The 21,632-nt window shown below is 49.8% G+C and overlaps 1 protein-coding gene across 2 annotated transcripts in view; it reads left to right on the top strand.

The window, feature by feature from the left end:
- The window catches only part of RGS3 (regulator of G protein signaling 3), a 121,349-nt gene that overhangs the window by 6,288 nt on the left and 93,429 nt on the right, over positions 1 to 21,632 (top strand). For both annotated transcript variants that reach the window (XM_036260445.1, XM_036260448.1), the window contains exons 2-8: positions 6,039 to 6,089; positions 8,750 to 8,808; positions 9,856 to 9,950; positions 11,443 to 11,511; positions 18,765 to 18,825; positions 20,226 to 20,316; positions 20,944 to 20,999. In XM_036260445.1, the coding sequence (XP_036116338.1) occupies positions 6,039 to 6,089; positions 8,750 to 8,808; positions 9,856 to 9,950; positions 11,443 to 11,511; positions 18,765 to 18,825; positions 20,226 to 20,316; positions 20,944 to 20,999 (482 nt within the window). The remainder of the gene's footprint in view (positions 1 to 6,038; positions 6,090 to 8,749; positions 8,809 to 9,855; positions 9,951 to 11,442; positions 11,512 to 18,764; positions 18,826 to 20,225; positions 20,317 to 20,943; positions 21,000 to 21,632) is intronic.

Below are 21,632 nucleotides of genomic sequence, written 5' to 3'. Positions count from 1 at the left end.
TATATGAGATTAAAAATTACTGCAATACAACCTAAAAGAAAATTTTGAAAGGCAGAGTAATGCAAATTTTTAGAAATTGATTTTAGAGAGGGAGAGAGAGAGAGGGGAACATTGATGGGTTGCCTCTGCTACATGGTCAAATCTGTAACCTAGGTATGTGCCCTGGCCGGGGATCGAACCTGAGACCTTCTGGTGCACCTGATGATGCACCAGCAGCCACACCGGCCAAGGATTATATATTGTGGTATTATATACATGTGTATAAAAGAAAACCGTTTGTTCTGCAGATGAAGTATTTTTATGAATGTGCTGGGCCGTCTTTGGGTTAATGTGGGACAATTCCAGATTTTGCAGTTTAGTGAAAAACAAACAGTATGGTTTGAATCTATCAGGATTCTTTATTATTAGGAAAAACAAAAACAAGAGGTCTTCTGGTTTCTTAGTCATAATACACTGATTTATCTTAAAACTATTTTCTTGACAAATTGTAAAATTGAAAAATTTCCTCAGAATTGAGATCAGATTGATGTTGCCCAACTATGAAGGCAATATGGGTTTATATTAGTTATCTGTTGCTTCATAACAAATTATCCCTGGATCTATTGGCTTAAAAAAACAAACAGCCCTGGCCGGTTTGGTTCAGTGGTTAGAGCGTCATCCCACAAACCAATGAGTTGCGGGTTCAATTCCGGTCAAGGGCACGTACCTCAGTTGCAATTTGTCCCCGACCCTGGTTGGGGTTGTGCAGAGGCAGCCCCTCGATGTGTCTTTTTCATGTTGATGTTTCTCTCTCTCTCTCTCTCTCTCTCTCTCTCTCTCTCTCTCTCCCCCTCCCTCCCTCTCCCACTCCCTCTCCCTCTCCCTCCCTCCCTCCCACTCAATCTGAACAAAAATGGAAAAATGTCCTTGGGTGAGGATAAAAAAAAAAGGAAAGAAAAACAAACAAACATTTGTTATCTCACTGTATCTGTGATTCAGGAATTTGGGAATGGCTTAGCTGGGCGGTTGTTGCTCAGGATCCCTCATGGGGGTGCAGGGTGCTAGCTGACTTAGGCTGGCAATCTATTTCTGAAAGGAAAAACAGCCTGGGAAACCACAGTAATATCAGGTTTCACAGGAAGCAGCGAGTCAAATGAAAGTTGTTGAATGGACCCATCCTAATTTTTATCCTACCACAGCAGTGCCCTGCTCACTTGCTCTGCAGGTCTCTCTGCCAGCAGGCACCATCAAAGGCTAGGCTGCCTCTCTGAATGGAACTCAAGACTCCCTCCCTAAAACAACAGACACCTGCAGTTCCCCAGGGCTACATCCCAGAAGCCAAGTGGCTCCCAGTACCCAGTGCCGCTGCAGTCTACCTGCCTTTCTCCCTTACAGGACAGAAAGTGAAATTGATAAATATGTATAGTCCTCCCTGAGCCTTAGTCCAGCTGCTGTTTGGGGGAGGCAGCTGGGGCCCATGGAGACAGGGGTGCCTGGCAGCTGGCTAAGTGGCACACAGACTTGTCTCCACAAATGGAGGGAAAATCTTGAGCGTTAGTGCCTGGCTAGGTTCCACGTTAGACCCAACCTCCTTTGTACATTTATCCTGAAATCATCCCCCTTCCTGTGGCTTTCAACATGACAGTTAGTTATTCAATGGGAATTGCATTTGGGGTGAGTTGGGTTTTGAGATGACTTTATGCTAGCCAGGAAAGTTCCCCAGAGTATTCTGTGTACAGTCTAGGGCGGCATGGGCTCCCTCTGGGACACATTCCTGTGACCCGAGTCCAGTAATGGTGTGCAGCCCCCGTCTCCTTGCGTTGTTTTCTGTGTCTCTTCCTGACTGGGTCCTGAGAGGGAGAATTCATCTGCTTGCAGTCCTCTCCGGTGAGGAAGGTCTGCCAGATTTAATTTCTTTAGCGGCTTCCATACCCTTTCCCCCAGTCCTCAGTGAGTCTCAACTCTCCGAGTCCTGCGTCCGACAGAGTTTGGGCTCATTGCCTTCTCTGCGCTTTCTGAAGCTCACTGTCATCCAGCGTTTTCCCTGTTATAAGGGCCTCTGGGCTCCAGCTCTCTGGTGCACTCTCTTCTTTTTTTTTTATGTACCACAGCTTTTTAATCCATTCGTCTACTGATGGGCACTTGGGCTGTTTCCAGATCTTAGCGATTGTAAATAGTGCTGCTACAAAGATGGGGGTACATATATTCTTTCTGATTGGTGTTTCAGGCTTCTTAGGGTATATTCCTAGAAGTGGGATCACTGGGTCAAATGGGAGTTCAATTTTTAATTTTTTGAGGTGACACCATATTGTTTTCCATAGTGGCTGCACCAGTCTGCATTCCCACCAACAGTGTACTAGAGTCCCCTTTTCTCCACACCCTCGCCAACACTTGTTGTTTGATGATTTGTTGATGGCGGCCATTCTGACCGGTGTGAGGTGATACCTCATTGTTGTTTTGATTTGCATCTCTCTGATGATTAGTGATGATGAACATTTCTTCATATGTCTCTTAGCCATTTGTATGTCCTGTTTGGAGAGGTGTTCTTTTTTTTTTTTATAGTATGTAATTATTTTACACATGGTTTTATTTATTTATTTATTTATTTCCTCACCCGAGGACATTTTTGCATTCATCTTCAGATAGAGTGGGAGGAAGAGAGAGAGAGAGAGAGAGAGAAACATCGATGTGAGAGAGACACATCGACTGGTTGCCACCCACATGACCCCAACTGGGGATGGGGACAAACTGCAACCGAGGTACGTGCCCTTAGCAGGAACTGAACCCGGGACTCTGGTCTGTGGGCCAACACTCTCACTGCTGAGCCAAACTGGCCAGGACTCTGTTCTTTCTTTTAAAATTGATTTTTAGAGAGAGGAAGGGAGAGGGAGAGAGAGAGAAACATCAATGAGAGAGAACATCGATTGACCACCTCCTGCATGCCCCCTACTGGGATCAGGCCCCCTACTGGCCATGTGCCCTGACCAGGAATCAAACTTGCGACCTCTTGGTGCATGGATTGACGCTCAACCACTGAGCCACACTGGCTGGGCTCTGGTGCACTCTTGTAGCCTCTCTGGGCACCCATCACCACCACCCTTTGCAGACAGAGTTGATGCCCAACTGCTGCCCCATGGGAACTGGGGAGTGCCTTCCCCTGGGACCCTGAACACCCTGGTGAGGATTACTTCAGGCTTTCTAGCCTGAACATTCCTGGGTACTCTCATAGGCCACACCCTGAGCCTGGGGAGAAAGGGGGGATATTGCCAACACTAGAGATTTGGGAAGGGCTTAATGAGGGACTTGATTAGTTGGTACCTAGACCGGCTGAAGGCTCCTTGTAGTGCTTTATTTTTCTAGACTTGGGGACATTTCCCGGAGCCTGCCTTCTCTTTGGCTTCCTCTTGGCTTCTCAAGCAAAGCTGTGGCACATTGTCTCATGCCTGATGGCTCTCTCTGCTCCTGAGCCCCAGGGTTGCATTGGCAGATAAGAGGGCTCTGAGTGTTCTAGAAGATGGGCTCGGTGCACAGGAAACAGTGCTGGAGTTGGGGCAGAGTTCTAGTCTTCAGTTCTGGCTTGGCATACCCCGGTCACTCTGGGCCCAGGGCAAGTCACCTTCCTTTGCTGGGCAAGACTGTTTTGGCTACCAAATGAGAAGTTGGGCAGGATGATTTCAGGAGCCTCAGACATTCTTTTTCCTCTCACCTGAGGATATGGTTTCACTGATTTTGGAGAGAGAGGAAGAGAGATAGAGAAACATCAATGTGAGAGAGAAACATCCTGACTGGGATTGAACCCAAAACCTAGGTAGGTGCTCTGACTGGGAATTGAACCCACAACCTTTTGATATGTAGGATGATGCTCCATCCAACTGAGCCACTCAGCCAGGGCAGGAGCCTCAGACATTTGATGGAATGGGCTGAGGTGGGGAAGACAGAAGGGATAGTCATGGCCGATGGGAAAGGTCTCATTCTTCACCTTGCCCTTATCTATGTACTCCAGGATGGGCTGGGGTAGGTGTGCCCTGTACTGGGGCCTGGAGCCTCATCTGTTGGGTTTGGTTTCTCTGCAGTAACAGGGTGTAGAGCACCCTGGCCCTTCCTGAGGAGACCTGCTTGGCAGGGCCTAGAGGGGAGCTGTGTGGAGAGATGCAGACTCACCCGACTTCTTTTTTTTTTTTTTTTGGTACGTGCCCCTAGTGGGAACCGAACCCGGGGCTCTCTGGTCCACGGGCCGACGCTCCAACCGCTGAGCCAAACCGGCCAGGGCTCACCTGACTTCTGAGTCAGTCTTCACCCCAGGCCCATCCTCCTCTTCAGTTCCACCCTTGGCCTTGCCCATTCCCCTGTACTAGCCCCTGCGTGGTAAGCTCCCTGAGGGTAGGCACCAGGGCTGTTCAGATCCGCCCTTCCTCACTCTAGGCTTCGTGCAGGTGCTGGCAAATGCTTGTCGTATGGAATTAGTGACCACTTGTGTTGGAAGAGTTCTTGATCCTGATTTCTGGAAAGGGCCATTGGTAGGTGATAGATGTCATCAGCACAGTGGTTCTCATGCCTTTGGAAAGCCAAACATGTTCGGGCCAGAGCTGGCTTTGCACTGGTAACCATTTCAGAAAAAATGTTTTGTGCTAAACATAGATGCCTTTGGGTTGTTGAGATCAAATCAGTGACTCCTTGGCCCTGTTTGTCTGTTTCTAGCCTCCCTCCTCTACCCCAAACTGGATTGGGCACAGTTTTTGTAGGAGGTTTCTCAGCGTTAGAGAGTCCCGAATTGGTAATTGCTCAGCCCTTGAGCTAATAATACCATGGATTCTCCTGGCGCCTTTCATCCAAGGACCTCCTCACCCTCCAGCATTATCTGATCCCCACACAACTCAGAGAGTGCGATAATCCCTATAATTAATTAGCTCCACCTCACTGCCACGGACACTGTGGCTCTGAAAGAGATTAGTTGGCGCTGGAACTAGAACAGGCCTCTTGGGCTTCTGAGATCAGTGTCCTGGGCAGGAGAGCAGCAGGGATTTCTGATGGGTGGAGATAGGAACCAGGGTTTGCTGGAGCTTGGATTGCTTGGGCTTGTAGCTTGAACACCTGAAGATGAGGATCAAGTGGTGGCCAGGTCACAGTGGTTGGTGGACTGCTGCAGAGTTATAAGACAAGGAGCTTCCTTCCTTTCTGTTTGCCAAACCCTGCCTGGCTTTCCTCCAACCAGCAATGAAGCACAAGTCCCAGTCACCACCCGTTCCCTGGGGCATGTCCAGAGATGAACAGTGGAATGATGAGAGATATCTCACTGTGCCAAGAGGAATGGTGGAAGAACTTTAAACTTTGGTCTAGAGAAGCGATCCCACACTGGAGAATGAGGTCCAGTCAATGAAAGTTACTGAGAGGCCACTTTTGGCTCAATAAAGATGGAGCATTGAACATTCAGAGCTATCTCAAAATGGAAAGGGTTCCCATTTCAGGAAGTGAGCTCCTCATCACTGGAAGTGATCAAGCAGAAGCAGATGACTACTAGACAGGGTTGTCACGGATGGAGCAGATGTAAGGGCTTTTCAGTTGATATGTAGGGTTGCTGCAGGCTGGGAGGTCCCACTGCCCTCTTTGCCTCCCCAGTGCACGTCCACTGGGTAGACTGAGTTCAGCAACTTCTTGAGGTCCCAAGAAGTGTCTATTGGACCAAGAGAAGATTTTTCACCATGTCGTTGAGGAAGAAGAGTGTGGTCCTCTCTCTCTTCTATCCATACTAGAGGGCCACTGGGTGTCTTTGAGAATGAGCTGATGTTTTGTTTTGGGCTACCTTATAAAGTAATGAACTCCCCATCTAGAGGGGTATAAGTCTAGGCTGGAGAACCACTGCTGGAGGTATTGCAGAAGGAACTCCTAGGGTGGGGAGGAGACTGTGTTAGGTGGCTTCTGAGCTCCCTTCCAATGCAGAGACTGTGTGAATTTTTGAATTAATTCCCATGAACCAAAGACCATTCCTTTCACCATTACTCCAGTTTTCACCCAACCAGGAGACAAGGTGAAGTTGTTTCTGTTGTTTTTTCCCCCCTTAGGTCAGCTGAAGCTGTCGATTGATGCCCAGGACCAGATTCTGCTACTCCATAGTGAGTATGGCTGCATGCCAGGTCCATCAGGGACTCCTGCCTGGAGATGGTGTTACCATGGGCCCGGGTGTCTTTTCTCATCTTTCTATAGTGTCCTTCCATGTGTCCATTGAAAAACAAGTGGTTATTCACTTGGGACTCTTTCTAGAGACCTTTCCCTGGTCCTGTCCCTGATGTGATGGAGTCCACACAGTGGGCTTTCTCCCTGGTAGGCTGGAGCTGTTCCGGGCCCCTCAGCATCACCCGTGGCCCCAGTGGGGCAGGACCACAGAAGAGCTTCCCTAGCCTCCCTCTTGGATGCTTCACTGCCGAGTGGCCTTAAGCAAGCTCACTTTTCTCATGGTTCAGGTGGCAGCAATAATAGCACCTGTCTTACCCGCTGCTGTGGGGATCGAAGGAGTTAATACTAGTAAGGCACTTGGGACAGTGCCCAGCATGTAAGCTGTATTTTCATGTTTGTTAAATAAGAGAGAAAGCCATGAATTCCAAAAATAATAATTGAGTATTGGCTCTGTGCTAGGGGGTGGAGACACCAAAGGGAAGCACCTTTCTCTGTCTAGGTGGTGCTAATAGGGTGGCAGGGAAGACTTGGCAAAGGCGGTGATGCCCATACTTTATCCTGAAGGAAGAACAGGCCTGAGCAGGCAGAAGGGCGCAGGCAGGCCGGGCATTCCTTGCGGGGGGAGCAGCAAGTGCAGCGGGATCAGAGAGAACATGGTGCGCCCGAAGGGCTGTCTGATGTGACTGGGGCACGGAACAGGATGGGTAGAGGAGTGAGCCAGGGCCAGGTGAAGAAGGTCCTAGGTGCCACTCAGGATTTGACACTTTACCTGTCCGTATATCCATTTGTTCAGCCTTCCATCCAGCACACAAATAGTTATCGAGCTTCTGTTACCGTCCCCTCTATCTGGACTCTTCTGTTTGGCTCAGCAGGCCCTGCCTCTCTCCAGCTTCCCTGGCTCTTGCTACTGAAGGCACCCTCCACCCCCTTTCTGTCCAGTGACGTGCAGTCCCCTTGAATGCATCGTGCTTGCTAATGCTTCTGTGCCTTTGCACCTTCTGTTCCTTATTTGGAATAGCCTGCCTTCTTTCTGAACTCCTTTGGAAAAATAACTCTCTATAGAATTATATCCCTGAAACCTATATCATTTTATTAACCAGTGTCACCCCAATAAATACATTTAAAAAAAATTAAAAAGGAAGAAAAATAATTCTCTCTTCCTCTGATTTTGCAAGGCCTATGCCTGCCTTCATCACCATTAAGATTCAGGAAGGAAGGCTCATTTTCCCTTCCAGGAATCCCCTCCTGACCTACCTGCCCTGGCTGATTTTGTTGCTTCCTCCTCTGTGTCCTCATCACAGCCCTGACTATACTATGTCACCTTGGTCTGTTCAAGGTCTTTCTTCCCCTTCAGCATGGGAGTGCATCCCCTGAGGGCCAAGGAGACCCAGAGCTCATGAGCCCTGGATCCTGCCCTCAGGGACACACCCTCAGGAGAAGGATGCGCTCAGGAACAGTAACTAGGATACCAGGCAGCATAGACCAGCAGGCGCCTGGGGTCCCAGGGTCTTGGCCTGGGGGGCTCAAGGTGAAGTTCCCAAGGACTAGCAGAGGGGGGTTCTTTGCCTGCCAGAGCCTGACTCCAGCTGTGCAAACAGTTTTTGCAAAATGCGTGTTGGCCTTCACCACTCCGTTTGTCCTGCACAGTTTGCTTTGGCTTCACCCCAGTCTCAGGCCTTCATCCCGTCCAGCCTGTTCCCCTTTCTCCTTTGGTTTCCCAGGCCTCATGCCTCACACTACGGGAACTTCATCTGAGCCAAACCCCAGGGCTCAATCAAAACCCAACACAGAAGAAAACAGAAAAGAGGCTCAGCTCTGTCAGGTCTGCTGTCTGATTTCTGCAGGCCGCAGGCAAATGGGCCATGCTTGCTTTCCTGAACAGACCCGACCCCACCCCCACCTCCCTTGCCTTTGTTTATTATTCTGTTCTTTATCAAGCGTTTGTTGAGCAGTTACTTATTTGCCAGGCATTCTGTTAACTGTTTGAGACACATTATCTCATTTAATCAGCACAGCTACCCTGTGAAATGGATATTATAATCACAAACCCATTTAAAAAATGACAAATTCATTCTTAGAGAGGTGACGGTACTTGCTGGGCTGGCATGGCTGGTAGGTGGCAGGGCTGGGGTTCTCGCTCAGGTCTGCCTGCCTCTGCACCTTTGCCCGTGGCGCTATGCCGCTCGTCAGCCACAGCGCAGCTCCCCACACAGGCCACGCTCTCCTGCCCGGCGCCTCCATTCCCAGGAGGCAGCTGGTGTGGCGGAAGGCAAGAGACATGGGTATGTCAAGAGACATGGATGTCATCCCATTGCTCTGTGACTTTGGACACGTTTCTTACTATCTTTGGGCCTCCTCATAGCCTCATCTTCCCCATTTAGTGAGGGGTTGGACTCAATACATTTTATGTTCCCTTCTAGCTATAAGAATCGGGATTGAATGCACCCTCTGCTGCCTCGGTGAGGTGCTGCCTGAGGGTGTGAGCTGGTGGGAGTGGACTAGACCAGAGGGGATTAATGTCCCATGGTGGTTATGTACATTAGGGCCTGGCAATAGTCTTTCCCAGTCACCCAGCCCCACGTTTTAATTCTCTGTTTAGTCATGGAAGGCAGAGGTCTGGTGAGCAAAGAGCCTGGCATCTGTGACCCCTACGTGAAGGTATGTAACGCAGGTCAGGGTGGGTTTGGGTGCCGTGGGGGGTGGTGAGAGGCCATGTCACTGGACTGAGTCCCAAGGTCCCAGCACATCTGTGGGCTGGGGCCCTTTGAGATAACAGTGACTGCCTATTCATTTGGTCAGTAGGCATTTATTTTGTCCAGGGACGAGGCCCTGAGATAGGATAAACCCCTTCCTTTAGCCTGGCTTGGTCCTTAGGGCTTCCTGCAGGAGTGGGACCCTTCTGGGTGATCTTGGTTATCCATATAGGTGAGCACAGCAAGTATGCAGATGGTAGAAATCCACAGATGATCCCAAGCCCTATCATGAAAAGCAACATCTTCACCCATCTCCTCCCCCAAACCAGAGGCAGGATGGCCAGGATTGGGGGGTGGAATGGAGGGAGTGTCTCTGAGGACTGGTAGATGCCTCCGAGTGGGGCTCTTGCAGTGAAGACAGAGGCCCCATTGGGTGAGGGAACTACTAGCCAGAGTCAAAGGCCAGGCGCCTCCCAGAATATGGCAGCCTCAGTGCCAAGGGCAGGCATTGATGTACTTCTCTGCATTCTTCCCAAAGCCCCAGGCTGGTCAGAGGTCCTTGTGGGCAAGGACTTGGTCAGGAGCAGGGTGGGGGCCTGAGGCAGCAGACGAACACACTAGGGCGAGAGCATGGTTTGGGGCCTTGGCGAGTAACCTGAAGCCTCCTGTGAAGGGAGCACTCAGCAGCTGGGCACTTAGAAGAGGGGAGGCCTGTGCTTTGGGGGCAACCTCTCTGCTTGGAGGAAAAGCAGAGATGGTCAAGTTGTAGCCCCTCTCTGTCTGGGCCTATTGTTGCCTTCTTGGTACCACCCATTACCGGGCCTTGTCCTGGTGCCTGATTCCACCTCTGGCCCAGGGCTTCTTGTTCTTCCCCAGCATCTGACCCTGTCGTCTGCAGAGGTTGGTGTGAAGGGTACCTGGAAGCCTTCAGCCGGAGCCGCGCAGTGTCAGCCTGGGCTTAGGTAACAGAGCCGCAAGCAATCATCTCATGCTTACTTTTCTCCAATTCAAGATTTCTCTGATCCCTGAAGATCACCGGCTGCGCTGCCAGGAGACGCAGACCATCCCAGACTGCAGAGACCCCATCTTCCACGAGCACTTCTTCTTGTAAGACTCTGGTGCCGCCGGGCCTCGACAGGAGCGGGAAGGAGTGTTTATCTGGAAACAGCTCTGTTTGCCAAATCTAGAACTAGATCTCAGCAGAAACAGCAACTTCTAAAGGGTGTCTTTGTTTCTCGTCCACTGTGTCCTTGCATCCCTGGCACCTGGCCCAGCTGTGAGGTCTGCAGTGATAAGGTCTCTCTTGGCTGGTTCTCATGACTCAAATGCCCAGCCTGAGGCTGGCAGCCCCTGCGGAGTAGGCAGCTTCCCACTGTGCCTTGGGCCAAGCTTTCTCCTTCAGCAGAAGGAATTTTCCAAGCTGAGGGATGTCTGCCTACCCCCTCCTTTGAAAACTTACTAACCTTTCTGAGCCCCAGCTTCCTTATTTGTAAAATGGGGCTAACAGTAGTGCCAACCTGAGAGAGCTGATGGGTAGAGGAGACAGCAAGACTGAATGTTGTTGTTGTTACTATTACTATTTCTTTCCTTTATCCCTGAACTCTGGGGCCAATGGGAAGGTAATGGACATTTTGGATTTTCCATTTAGTGCAAATTAATACTATTTTTGTCATTTTTCAAACCACACAAGGTAATTTTACTTATTTTTTTTATCCTCACCCGAGGATATTTTTCCATTTTTTGTACAGATAGAGTGGGAGGGAGAGAGAGGAAGGGAGAGAAAGAGAAACATCGATGTGAAGGGACACATCGAGTGGCTGCCACCCGCACGACCAACCAGGGCCGGGGACAAACTGCAACCGAAGTACGTGCCCTTAGCGGGAACCGAACCCGGGTCTCTCCAGACCGCAGGCCGACGCTCTAACCGCTGAGCCAAACTGGCCAGGGCGGTAATTTTACTTATTACAGAAAAATAGAAATTATAGATAAACAAAAAAAAAAGAAAAGAGAAAATCCTCCCCAGCCCTACTACTCACTCATATGTCTTGGTTTATTTCTTTTCAGATCTTTGAATTTGTGGGGGTCTCTCTCTCTCTTTCTCCCCGCCCCCGTCTCCCCTCCCTTCCTCCCTTCCTCTTTCTGTGTTTATAAAAATGGAATTGTTCTGTAATATTGTGTGGTAATCTCCCTTTTGTCCTTAACAATATAATGTGAACTCTTCTGTGTATGTCAGTACTCACTTCCCACACTATTTGAGCTTGAGTGTTTTTTTTCTTTATTGGTTTTAGAGAGAGAGGAAGGGAGAGAGAGAGATAGAAACATTGATTAGCCAGAACATTGATTGGCCGCCTCCTGCATGCTCCCCACTGGGGATCGGGCCCACAACCTGGGCATGTGCCCTGACTGGGAATCGAACCGGAGACCTCTTGGTACATGGGTCGACGCTCAACCACTGAGCCACACCGACCGGGCTGAGCTTGAGTTTTTTTTAACCAGCTCCTTAGGGTTGGATGTGTAGGTTATTTCCAAAATTTGCAGTTATGGGTCTGGCCTGGAGCTCAGCCCTATCAACACTCTGACCATCTGGTTTGCTTTGCAGTCCTGTCCAAGAGGAAGATGAACAGAAGCGCCTCCTGGTCACTGTGTGGAACAGGGCACGTGACCCCAGGTGAGGGGAACTGCGAGCTGGAGGAGAGATCCTGCTCTGGGCCTGTGGGTGGCAGCCAGGTGGCCAGCATACAGGGGCTCAGTTTGTAGATGAGTGAGTAACAGTGGCAAAGCTAAATGTGCCACCCTCTGAGTCCCAGTCACTCCAGGGCTGGGGTGATCAAGGAACCCTTCATGCAGAAAGGGGGATTTTGAACTTGGGGAAGAGATCAAGAATAAGATAAGGAGAGAAGGTTGGAAAGGGTATTCCAGGCAGGGGCATGGCGTGAGCAAAAACAAGGAGGCAGGGGGGTGAGAGCACTTGACTGATGGCCATGGTCGACTGTGAGCAGCAGGGTCTCATGCACCTGGTGCAGCCTAAGAAATCTGGGGGACCCTGTGGCCAGTGACATTTGTAAAGCAATCATAGAACCTGATGGGGACCAAAAAAGAGTTGAGATGAATGAAAACCAGCTCAACTCAGCTGCTTAGACCCAGAAAACATTTTTAGGTTGAATACTCTTTAGTACCCTATATTTTATAGCTAGTATGCTTTTTAAGGTTGAGCCCTACAGCCTTCACAATGAAGGATTTGTCTTTCAATAGCACATTTATTCTTTATCATGGAATAGTGCTTATGGTACTATAGGCCTCATTCATTGAACTGCCATTTCCTAGGTACCAATGTGGCAACATTGTGGTAGGTTCTGGGGACACATGGGGTCAATCAGAGACAATCCTGCCCTAGAGAGGATTACTAATAGAGACGTGAGGGTGTGGGTGAGGAGGAGGACATCACCTTGAAAATAGGAGCAACCATTTACCAGGTGTTGATCATAAGACAGGGGTTAACAGTGTATTATCTCATTTAATTCTTAAAGCATTTCTAAAAGGAGTATGTTTTTGTCTTAAGTTTTTGGAAGAGGAGACTGAAACTAAGAAGCAAGGAACTTGCCCAAGGTCATACAGCCATTGAACAGTAGAGCCAGGGAACCCAGGCAGTTAGACCCAAGAGTCCTCACTCCACACTGTGTTGCCTCCTGGATGCTCAAGTGAAAGGACAGAAGAAAGAACCAGTGGAGTGTAGAGGGGGAAGGGGCAGGGCAGGAGTGTGGACAGGTCTGCAAACTCACTGGTCTTGCTGGAGGGTCAAGTAAAAAGTACCGACTGCCTAGAGATTAGATGAAGAAGTTGTAAGCCCAACCTGATGATTCTGCAGGTTTTTTCCTAAATGGTCCTCAATCCGGAATATGCATCAGAATCCGCTGGGATGCTTGTGAGGAACACAGATTCCCAGGTACCACACCCAAATCTTCATGGGTAGGATCTAGGAATCTGCATTTACACACTTTCTCGGGGTGAAACACACGCACCAGCTCGGTGTTTGGGAATCTGGCAGTGAGGATGTGCTGAAGGGTGCTGAGCAAGGGAATGACAGACATGTATTCTAGATCTATCATTGTGGCAGGTCCGCGGAGGGTGGGGGAGGAACCAGGAAATTCTTGTGGTCTGTGAGAGAGATGATGTAGGGATAGAGACGAGGGAAACACTCCCAGGACATAGGAGGTAAGTTAGTAGTACTTAGTGGTGATTCGGGTGTGAGAACAGTGGAAGAAGTCAAAGGTGACACCTAGGTGGTGGCCCCAGCTAAGCCAGAGTGTCCTGGAGGGGCAGCTTTGGCTACCGGAGAGGGAGGTGCCGAGGACAGCCAGCGGAGGGCTGTGAGGAGGGCTGCCTTCGCTGACCCGGAGCTCCAGGGACAGGGAAGTCTGTGCCCATGTGAGGGTGCGAGCAAGTCAGACCGCCCAGGAAGAGAGGGAGTGCCAGGGACCGAGGGCCAGAATTCTGTCCTGAAGAAGCCAGAGGAGAGTGTCAGAGAAACGCCTGGGAAGCCCGCTGGGCAGAGGCAAGGGGTGGAGCAGGTGCTGGAGGCAGACACCAAACTGGGAGCTGCCGCCCCTCGCTGTGATCCACCCTCTGGGAGAGCGGAGCAAGCCCTGGAGAGCTGCTGGGGGAGTCAGCAGGGCCGCTCACAGTGTTTGGGAAAGAAGGTGAGGCCAGGCAGTGAGTCAGCACCCCGCGAGGCAGCGAGGCAGCGTGACAGAGGCAATGAGTGTCTCCACTTGTTGCCTATTTTGGGAAAGTGAGATTCCTCATTAACAAAACACAGTTGAACTTGTGGTCACAGTCCCAACCCAGAGCTCAAGAGGGGACAGAGCAGGCTCAGACAGGCCTGCTTGCAGAACAGGGGGCCCTGCCGAACAAAGCTACCAGCACCACGGAGACCGGCTCAGCCAGTGGGAGGCGCAGTATTGATCCATCCTCTGACCGAGGAGGCTTCTGAGCTGAAGGAGGCACACAGAGTGATTGCAGGAAACTTCTGCCCTGCTCCACGCTCTCAAATCAAATTGTGCTTCTCTGGAGGACGGACATTCAACTTATCACCATGGAAGACAATTACAGGAGGAAGGAAACAAACATTTGTTGAACTCTTCTCTGTGCCAAGCACTTTACATACATTATCTCATTTAATCCTCATAACAACCTTGAAAGGAAGGAATTATTATTGTCCCTCTTTTCAGAGGAGAGGAAAGTGAGGCTTATGAAGGCTCAGAAACGTAGGTCTGAGGATATATAACTGCTCATATTTATTAAGCACCTAATGTCCACAATTTGTGGCCACAATTTGTGGACATTAAGCATATTCCATGCACTATCTAATTTAATCCTCATAACACCATATAAGGTAGTATTATTGTTGCTCTTTTACAGGTGAGGAAACAGTGGCACAGAGAGGTTACGTAACTTGCCAAAGATAACACAGCTAGGAGGTGGTGAAAACAAGATGCAGAGCCAGGCAGGCTGGCACCAAACTCATGCACTGGTAACCACGTTATAGTACACTTAGCTATCTCATACAGGTGACAAATGACTCTAAAACCATACTTTTTCTGTGTCAGTACGTGTGTTCCTCAGGCCTTGGACTGCTTCCCATAGCATTTATAATGTCATTTTATATGTCATCCAGTTGAGTATGTGGCAGTTACATTTTGCAACTGATAGGAGAGAAAAGGGAAGCCTCCGTTTCATTAATTCTCACGAGTCTTCCAGTGATGGCTATGAACTTGTATTAGGGAAACAAGATCTGCAAAGAAGTTCGGGGGAAGGACTGGCTGATTTCAGCTCATCATGGTGCTCACAGTGGGAACTGAGGAGAACCGGGCTCAGAGCAGTAGATTTAGGCCTTGCTCAGACCCGCTGTGAGACCACGCTAAGTCCCTTCCGCACTCTGGGCCTCAGTTTCCTTGTCTGTAAAACGCACCAATCTCTAAGGTCACTTTCAGCTTTCAGGTTCTATGAGTTTTTATGAAATTATAGACAATTTCAAACATATGGAAGGGTAGAAATACCATATAATAATCCCTCATACATAGCCCAGCTTCATCAATTATCAATATATGGGCAGTTTGTTTCATCTGCACCTCAACCACTTGCCCCTCATCTAGTGGATTATTTTAAAGCAAATCCCAGACTTCATATTATTTCATCTCTATATATCTATAAAAGATGGCTTAAAGAACAACCCCAATGCCATTATCACATTTAAAAATTGACAGTGATTTCTTAATATCGCTGACTGTGGAACTGAGCAATTTAAAAGTTTTATTTGACGATATGGTAAAAGCCAAACTGAAGCTTCTAGTCATAACATTTTTAGACTTTGTGGCCAGAGAACACTGTTAGATTTGTAATGTTACGCGCCAAATTAAAAAACAGCAACAACAACACGCACATAAGTCTGAAGAACGTAATCTTTTATGTTGCTATTACCTACATTTATGGAGAGTCTGCTTTCTGCGTCATGTGGTCATGGGCACTCTAAGTGCACGCTCTCCTTTGAGCTTTCACGATCAGGACCGCAGTGCCAAGTACAGTGCTGCAACATAAGAAAGCTTGTGATCCATGGTGGTGACTGAGCCTAAGGAAAGAAAGAATGAATGGAAAAATAAGTTCAATTGAACCCATTCAATTAAAAATGAATTGAGCCCTGGCCAGTTTTGCTCAGTGGTTAGAGCGTTGGCCTGTGGTCCAGAGAGACCCGGGTTCAGTTCCCGCTAAGGGCACGTACCTCGGTTGCAGTTTTTCCCTGGCCCAACCACTCACTGTGTCCCTTTCACATTGATGTTTGTCTCTCTCTCTTCCTCTTTCTGTCTCCCACTCTATCTGAACAAAACATGGAAAAATGTCCTCGGGTGAGGATAAAAAAAAAAAATTAATTGAGATTAAATGGAGTAACCCTATAACAGAAATAGGTTAAGGTCCCTGAGAGAGAATTAAAGTGCATTCCTTCAAAATAGTAATGCCTTTTGTAGTGGGTCTCCTACCTTATGCTCAAAAGTAAATTGAGCCAAGTACTGTTGCCCATGAGTGTTCCATGAAGCCTTACCTCTGAGCCTCTGTACTGACTGTTCTCTCTGCCTGAAATGCTCTTCCTCTTTTTCTCTCTGGCTTAACTGTTTAGGCCTTTTTGGAGCACTTCAGCGCTAAGCTGCCTCTTGCCTCCTGAGCTCTCATCATTTGTTGCCTGCACTGTTTATCTGTCAATCTCGCCTTGTCTAGTGACATCCCTGTATTGCTGTCCTGAACTGCTATTTAAATTCCTGAATGTTTGTCTTGTTTCCTTAATGCTGCGGCTCCTTGCCCAGTGCCTGCCAACTATGGGCATGATGGATTCATCCATTTGTCAAGCCTTCACCAAGTGCACCAAGCCCTGAGCTCGGGTTCGGCATTTAGAAGTAACCAAAGCTTGGCCCCTGAGTCTTTGTGCCCAGTAAAATTTCAGGCAGTTTCCAGGGTGCATACTAGTTCCCATTTTTATAAGCTGACCAGTATATTGCTGTGCACTCAGGTTGCACGTAAAAGAAGGCTTTCTTCCTCCAAAGATTTTTCAAAAGCAGGCTTGAGAAGTACCCAATTAAAGAACACTTAGAGAGAGGGTCCTGCTTACGGACATTAACTGTGATAATTTACTGTGCCTAAATTATCATGAAATCATTGGAGGCCCCTTAGTTGGAAGCAAAACTCACAGGATGTTATTAACCATTTAGCATTCTCTAAGCACCGGGGAATGAAAATTGAACTTACTGAAGAGCAGGGAGAGGCAGTCTTTATTACAGCTGAAGCATTGTGCCTGGAGACTTAGAAAGTTACAGCCATACCCAGTGTGGAAGAAAAGTGTATAGCAAGGCAGTGTGGGCACCTCCATCCCAGCTGGCTTGCTCTTGCGTGTGTTGACAAACAAAATTAAATTGGCGATGAGGACTTTGGCAAAGTCTTGACAAGGCTTTTCTGGAATGGCAGCTCAGGTCAGTGTCTGTGGTTGTGATGGTCCCTGCAGCTGCCTCTTCCCATTAGTGCTGACTTGGCTACCTGCCAGGAGGGAGGAATATTTGTTTTGGGTGGTGGGCTGGGTAGGGGAATGTGGGAGGTCGCTTTATTGGGGTGATTGTGCTGTCCTCTTTGGGTGGATTATTAATATGGCTTTGTATTATGGAAGGGGGCAAGGAAGAGGGGGAGCAGGTGGAGTCCAGGCTGCAGGAAATGGGGCAGGGAGTGAGCAGGGGGAGTAGCAGAGAGAGAGAGAGTAGCTGGTAGGACCAAGCCAGGCACAGAATGTGCATTTGCAGGGCAGGCTGGCTGGTCTGAGGACCAGGCCCCAGCATTCTGCGTCTCTGCCCTTCACTGGGCTTGGTTACCCTCAAGAAGCCAGTTTTGTTTTGCTTAGGACTGTTAGGTGGTGAGCTGCCACTCTTTCCGGAGGATCCAAACAATACGTATTTATAGAGGCCTTGTAGTCCCCTGGTCCTTGAGTGGGGCAGGCATTGGCAAGTGTTTTCTCCAGACCCCATGCCTGGCTCCGCCTGGGACTTGCTGGGCAGGATCTCTGGAAGCAGGCTCTGGGGCATCGGACATGGACGGGTGCTTCAGGGGGTTCTGGCCAGCCACCAGCTCACTCAGGCCCCCCTTAGACCAGCTTCCAGGGGGGCACATCTCCAGGAAATTCACTGCCCATCCAGGAGCTCCTTCCATCTTTGGCTCTACTGTTGTGCCTTCCACAGAACCTGCTGGGTCGGTGTGGGTCTTTCAGACATTGACATCGACCATCAGGGCTGTGCTTCAATCTAAATACCCATGTTGTTTCCTGATTATCAGTCAGTCAATCTGAAGGGGTCTGAGTTGGGGATGTGCTAGGAGAGAGGAGAACAGAAAAATTAAAAAGCAACTCTAGTGTTAGGATAGAGAACAATGTGATGGAAGTACTTTAAAATACATTTATACTATTTTTTTTTTTCTGATTACAAAAGTACTGCTTGTTCCCTATGAAAATTCAAAAACACTGAAAACCCAAAGAAAACAAGCCCCTCTAATCCCGCCTACCAGATACAACCATTGTGAATATTTTTGTGGGCGTCTTTCTCATTAAACAACAGATTTGTAAATTTCCTTTTCTCTCACAGTAGCAAGATTATTTGTTTGCATTTCATTAGTATTACTCTGTGCCATTATAATTGAAAGCTGCCAAGTATCAATCAGTCCCTGACTGTTGGGACTCAATGGTGGTCAGCCTTCAAGGAACTTTAAATTACTCTTAGCCAAGAAGGACCCGGCTGGACTCAGCCTTTCGTCACAGTGACATCCCCATGAGGCCTGACCCTGGTTCATGCCTACTTGTCCAGCTGGCCACCAGGTCAGGTTGGTCTCAGCAACTTTTGTGTTGGTTGGGATGTTGATCTGAAACTGTCCACGGACTGCCCATGTCTTGCCTGGATCTGAGACAGAATTTCTTGAGCTTGAGATCCCATAACTTTTATCCTTGATTGAGCATCATCAGCTAATATGGGAGCTGAAATTTCCTGCAGGGACCAGCTCTTTGGATCTTCCAGCACCAGCATATTTAAAACTTGTGAGGTAGCTCTGAGCTTCTGTGGATGATGGGGGGAGTGCTGCCCCATGACCTAGAACACCTGGGTTTCCCACGGGACAATGCTACTAATTAGTCCAGTGACCTTGGGAAGGAGACCGACTCTGAGGCTCAGTTTTTTCACCTGTGAAACGGAGCAATAACTTTTCCCCAGCCTAACTCATGCAGTTGGAAAGATCAGTGAGATGATATAAACCACAGTGCATCCGACAAACCTATGTTACACCTGATAATCGATTTCCTGATATAGCCCAGTGAAAAGGTGCTAACTCAAACCTCTGTTGTTCTCCCAGACAGAGTGGGCTCATCGGCTGCATGAGCTTCGGGGTGAGGTCTCTCCTGACTCCAGACAAGGTGAGTCCGCGGAAGCTTCTGGCAGGGTCATCCTACCTAGGCCAGCGTTGGTGTCCGGAAACCCTTGGGCAGGGCTTCTGTCTGTGAGATGGTGACCCACTGAGACAGGTGCCCTGTGGCCTGAATAACAACATTGCATTTGTCATTTATGTGCCAAGGGTTTGGGTCCTTTTTATTTTATTTATTTTTTGTCAGAGAGCGATTGTTAGGAGCCTCCAAGTTCTCCAAGGAGGCTCCGGTTCTGATGTCTGCCATTAAGGACACTGGCAGGCCCTGGCCAGTTTGGCTCAGCGGTTAGAGTGTCAGCCTGTGGTCCAGAGAGACCCGGGTTCGGTTCCCGCTAAGGGCACGTACCTTGGTTGCAGTTTGTCCCCGGCCCCAGTTGGGATTGTGCAGGAGGCAGCCACTGGATGTGTCCCTTTCACATTGATGTTTCTCTCTCTCTTTCTCTCCCTCCCATTCTATCTGAACAAAAATGGAAAAATGTCCTCGGGTGAGGATAAAACAAAAAAAGGACACTGGCAGGTCCCTCGGAGCTCAGAGCACTCCTGGGACTGCCCTGGAGGAGGAGGGCCAGGTACTTCTTATGGTCTACTCCAGGAGTCATCTTGATATCATCTACCAGGTCTTGTGTTTTGGGGCCTAGCAGATGCCCAGGGGTGGAGTGAGCATCCTCTATGGAGCTTTCCTTCTGGCTGGGTGAGGACTCTTCGGGGTCTAGAGACCCCTCCTCTGGGTAGCCAGTCCCTCATACATCTCTACTCTGCACTGCACCCCAAACTGGAGGCTTTTGAGCAGGGGAGGGATGTTGTCCATTTGCACATCCCTGGTGATGTCCTGGTGGTCTGCCGCATGGAGTTGCCAGGTAGCCCTGTCACCAGCTTTGTGTCCTAGGAGTGACATCTTGGGTAGGTGGCTGAGGACCCTTTATCTGACATGTGGGTCCCAAATGTCTTGACTGCAATGTCTTGGGCTTCATTCTCTGTTGGGAGATGCTCCGCCCTGGGGACTGCCCAGGAGCCTCAGGATGCCTACTTCCTGGCAGCTCCGCCCCACCCTCATTCCCGCCCTTCTTTCCTGTCAACATCTACTGGGCTCCTACGGTATACCAGGTAGGTATACAAAGAGCCTGTGCACGGCACAGTGGGGGAGCAGGCGTGCAAGGAAACTGTTCTCTAGGGACGAGAGGCTGTGGAATTCAGCAGGGAGGACCAGCTCTGTCTGTAGCATCAGGGACTACTTCCTGGAGGTGTAGGCACCGCAGTTCCTTTTGGGGCAGGAAGGCCGGAGCGTCCATCTCTGCAGAGGTGCTGCTCCTAAGGGAGGATCTCCAGCTGTTGCTTTTTGAGGGGGATTGCCCTCTGCTTCCCCTGAGCGTGTCATGTCTTGTCTTGTGACAGGAGATCAGTGGCTGGTACTACCTTCTGGGGGAGGACCTGGGCCAGACCAAGCACCTGAAGGTGGCTCGGCGGCGACTGCGGCCCCTGAGAGGTATGTGCCACCACTGCAGTTGCTGCCCCCCCCCCCCCCCCCCCCCGCTCTCCCCACTTTCTTCCTGGGTAGTAGCATCCTGTGTTTTGTGGCAGCTGTCACCCCAGCTGTGATCAGACCATGGGCCCAGGAACTTCTCACCAGCAACTGCTAGAATGCGGGTGGCAGGTAGCCTCTTGCCCATGTACTTTTATTTATCTGGTTGGACTTTCTTGGAGAGCTATAGGCCTGACCCCACGTGGTTCATTCCCACCCCTAGCTCCTGGAGGACGGGCTTCAGGATCTTCCTACATGGCCCCTTCCCGGAGTCGGTGGTCTCAGGATTCCCTCCGGCTGCTTGCTGACCTCGGGGAACCCACCTCTGTGGACAGGGCGTGTGGGCCTGGCCCTGAGTCCTGAGGTTCAGGACTTGGACTTCGCATTTCCTCTGTTCTGTCCTTCACATATGTAGTCCTGGCTCTGGAGCCCCTGCCTGACCTGCCCTCGGGCATCCCCACGTCCTGGAGGCCAGGAGTGACCTGGGCAGCCACATGGGCCTGGCACCCCGGCCCGGTCCTCTGGGTGGGCTGTAGAATGGACCCTCATATGCCAGCAGAAGCTTTCTGACGCTGCTCTGTTGCCTTCCAGACCTGCTGCTTGGAATGCCAGGAAGTAGGGACACTGAGAATGGGGAAAATCTTAAGGTAGGTGGGGACAAGCTTGGACAGGACTCATGGGACCTGCCTACTGCCTTGGGCTCTAACCTGCTCCTGGTCAGCCCCTTGGCCCAGGAGACCCCTAAAAGGGCAGCATTTGGTGGCTGAGACTCAGGTTCACTTGGTGCTTGGAAACTCAGCAAGCAGTGCATTTTTTTTGTTGTTGTTGTTGTTCAGGTAGAGTGGGAGGGAGAGAGAAGAACAGAGAGAGAGAGAGAGAGAAACATCGATGTGAAAGGAACACATCGAGTGGCTGCCACCCGCACAACCGACCAGGGCCGGGGACAAACTGCAACCGAGGTACATGCCCTTAGCGGGAACCGAACCCGGGTCTCTCAGGACCGCAGGCCGACGCTCTAACCGCTGAGCCAAACCGGCCAGGGCAAGCAGTGCATTTTTAAGGAATTAATTCTTAAGCTTTTCTCTGGTTACTCATGCTTGGGGCAGGGCTGGGGACAGCCAGGCCCCGGCCCTGGCAGTGGAGGAATCCGGATCTTCTTGACTTTTAGCCTCTTGAGCTGAGTCCTCCTTTCCCCCAGGGCTCCTCAGACCCCTGTTTCCCTGGCACTGGTGCCGGGTTGTCCTCTCCAGGTGTCCACTCAATGTCGGGGAGCAGCCGAG

This window comes from Molossus molossus, unplaced genomic scaffold (assembly GCF_014108415.1).
Source record: "Molossus molossus isolate mMolMol1 unplaced genomic scaffold, mMolMol1.p scaffold_m16_p_14, whole genome shotgun sequence".
Classification (NCBI taxonomy): Eukaryota; Metazoa; Chordata; class Mammalia; order Chiroptera; family Molossidae; genus Molossus; species Molossus molossus.
This window is presented reverse-complemented; position numbering and strand designations above follow the sequence as displayed.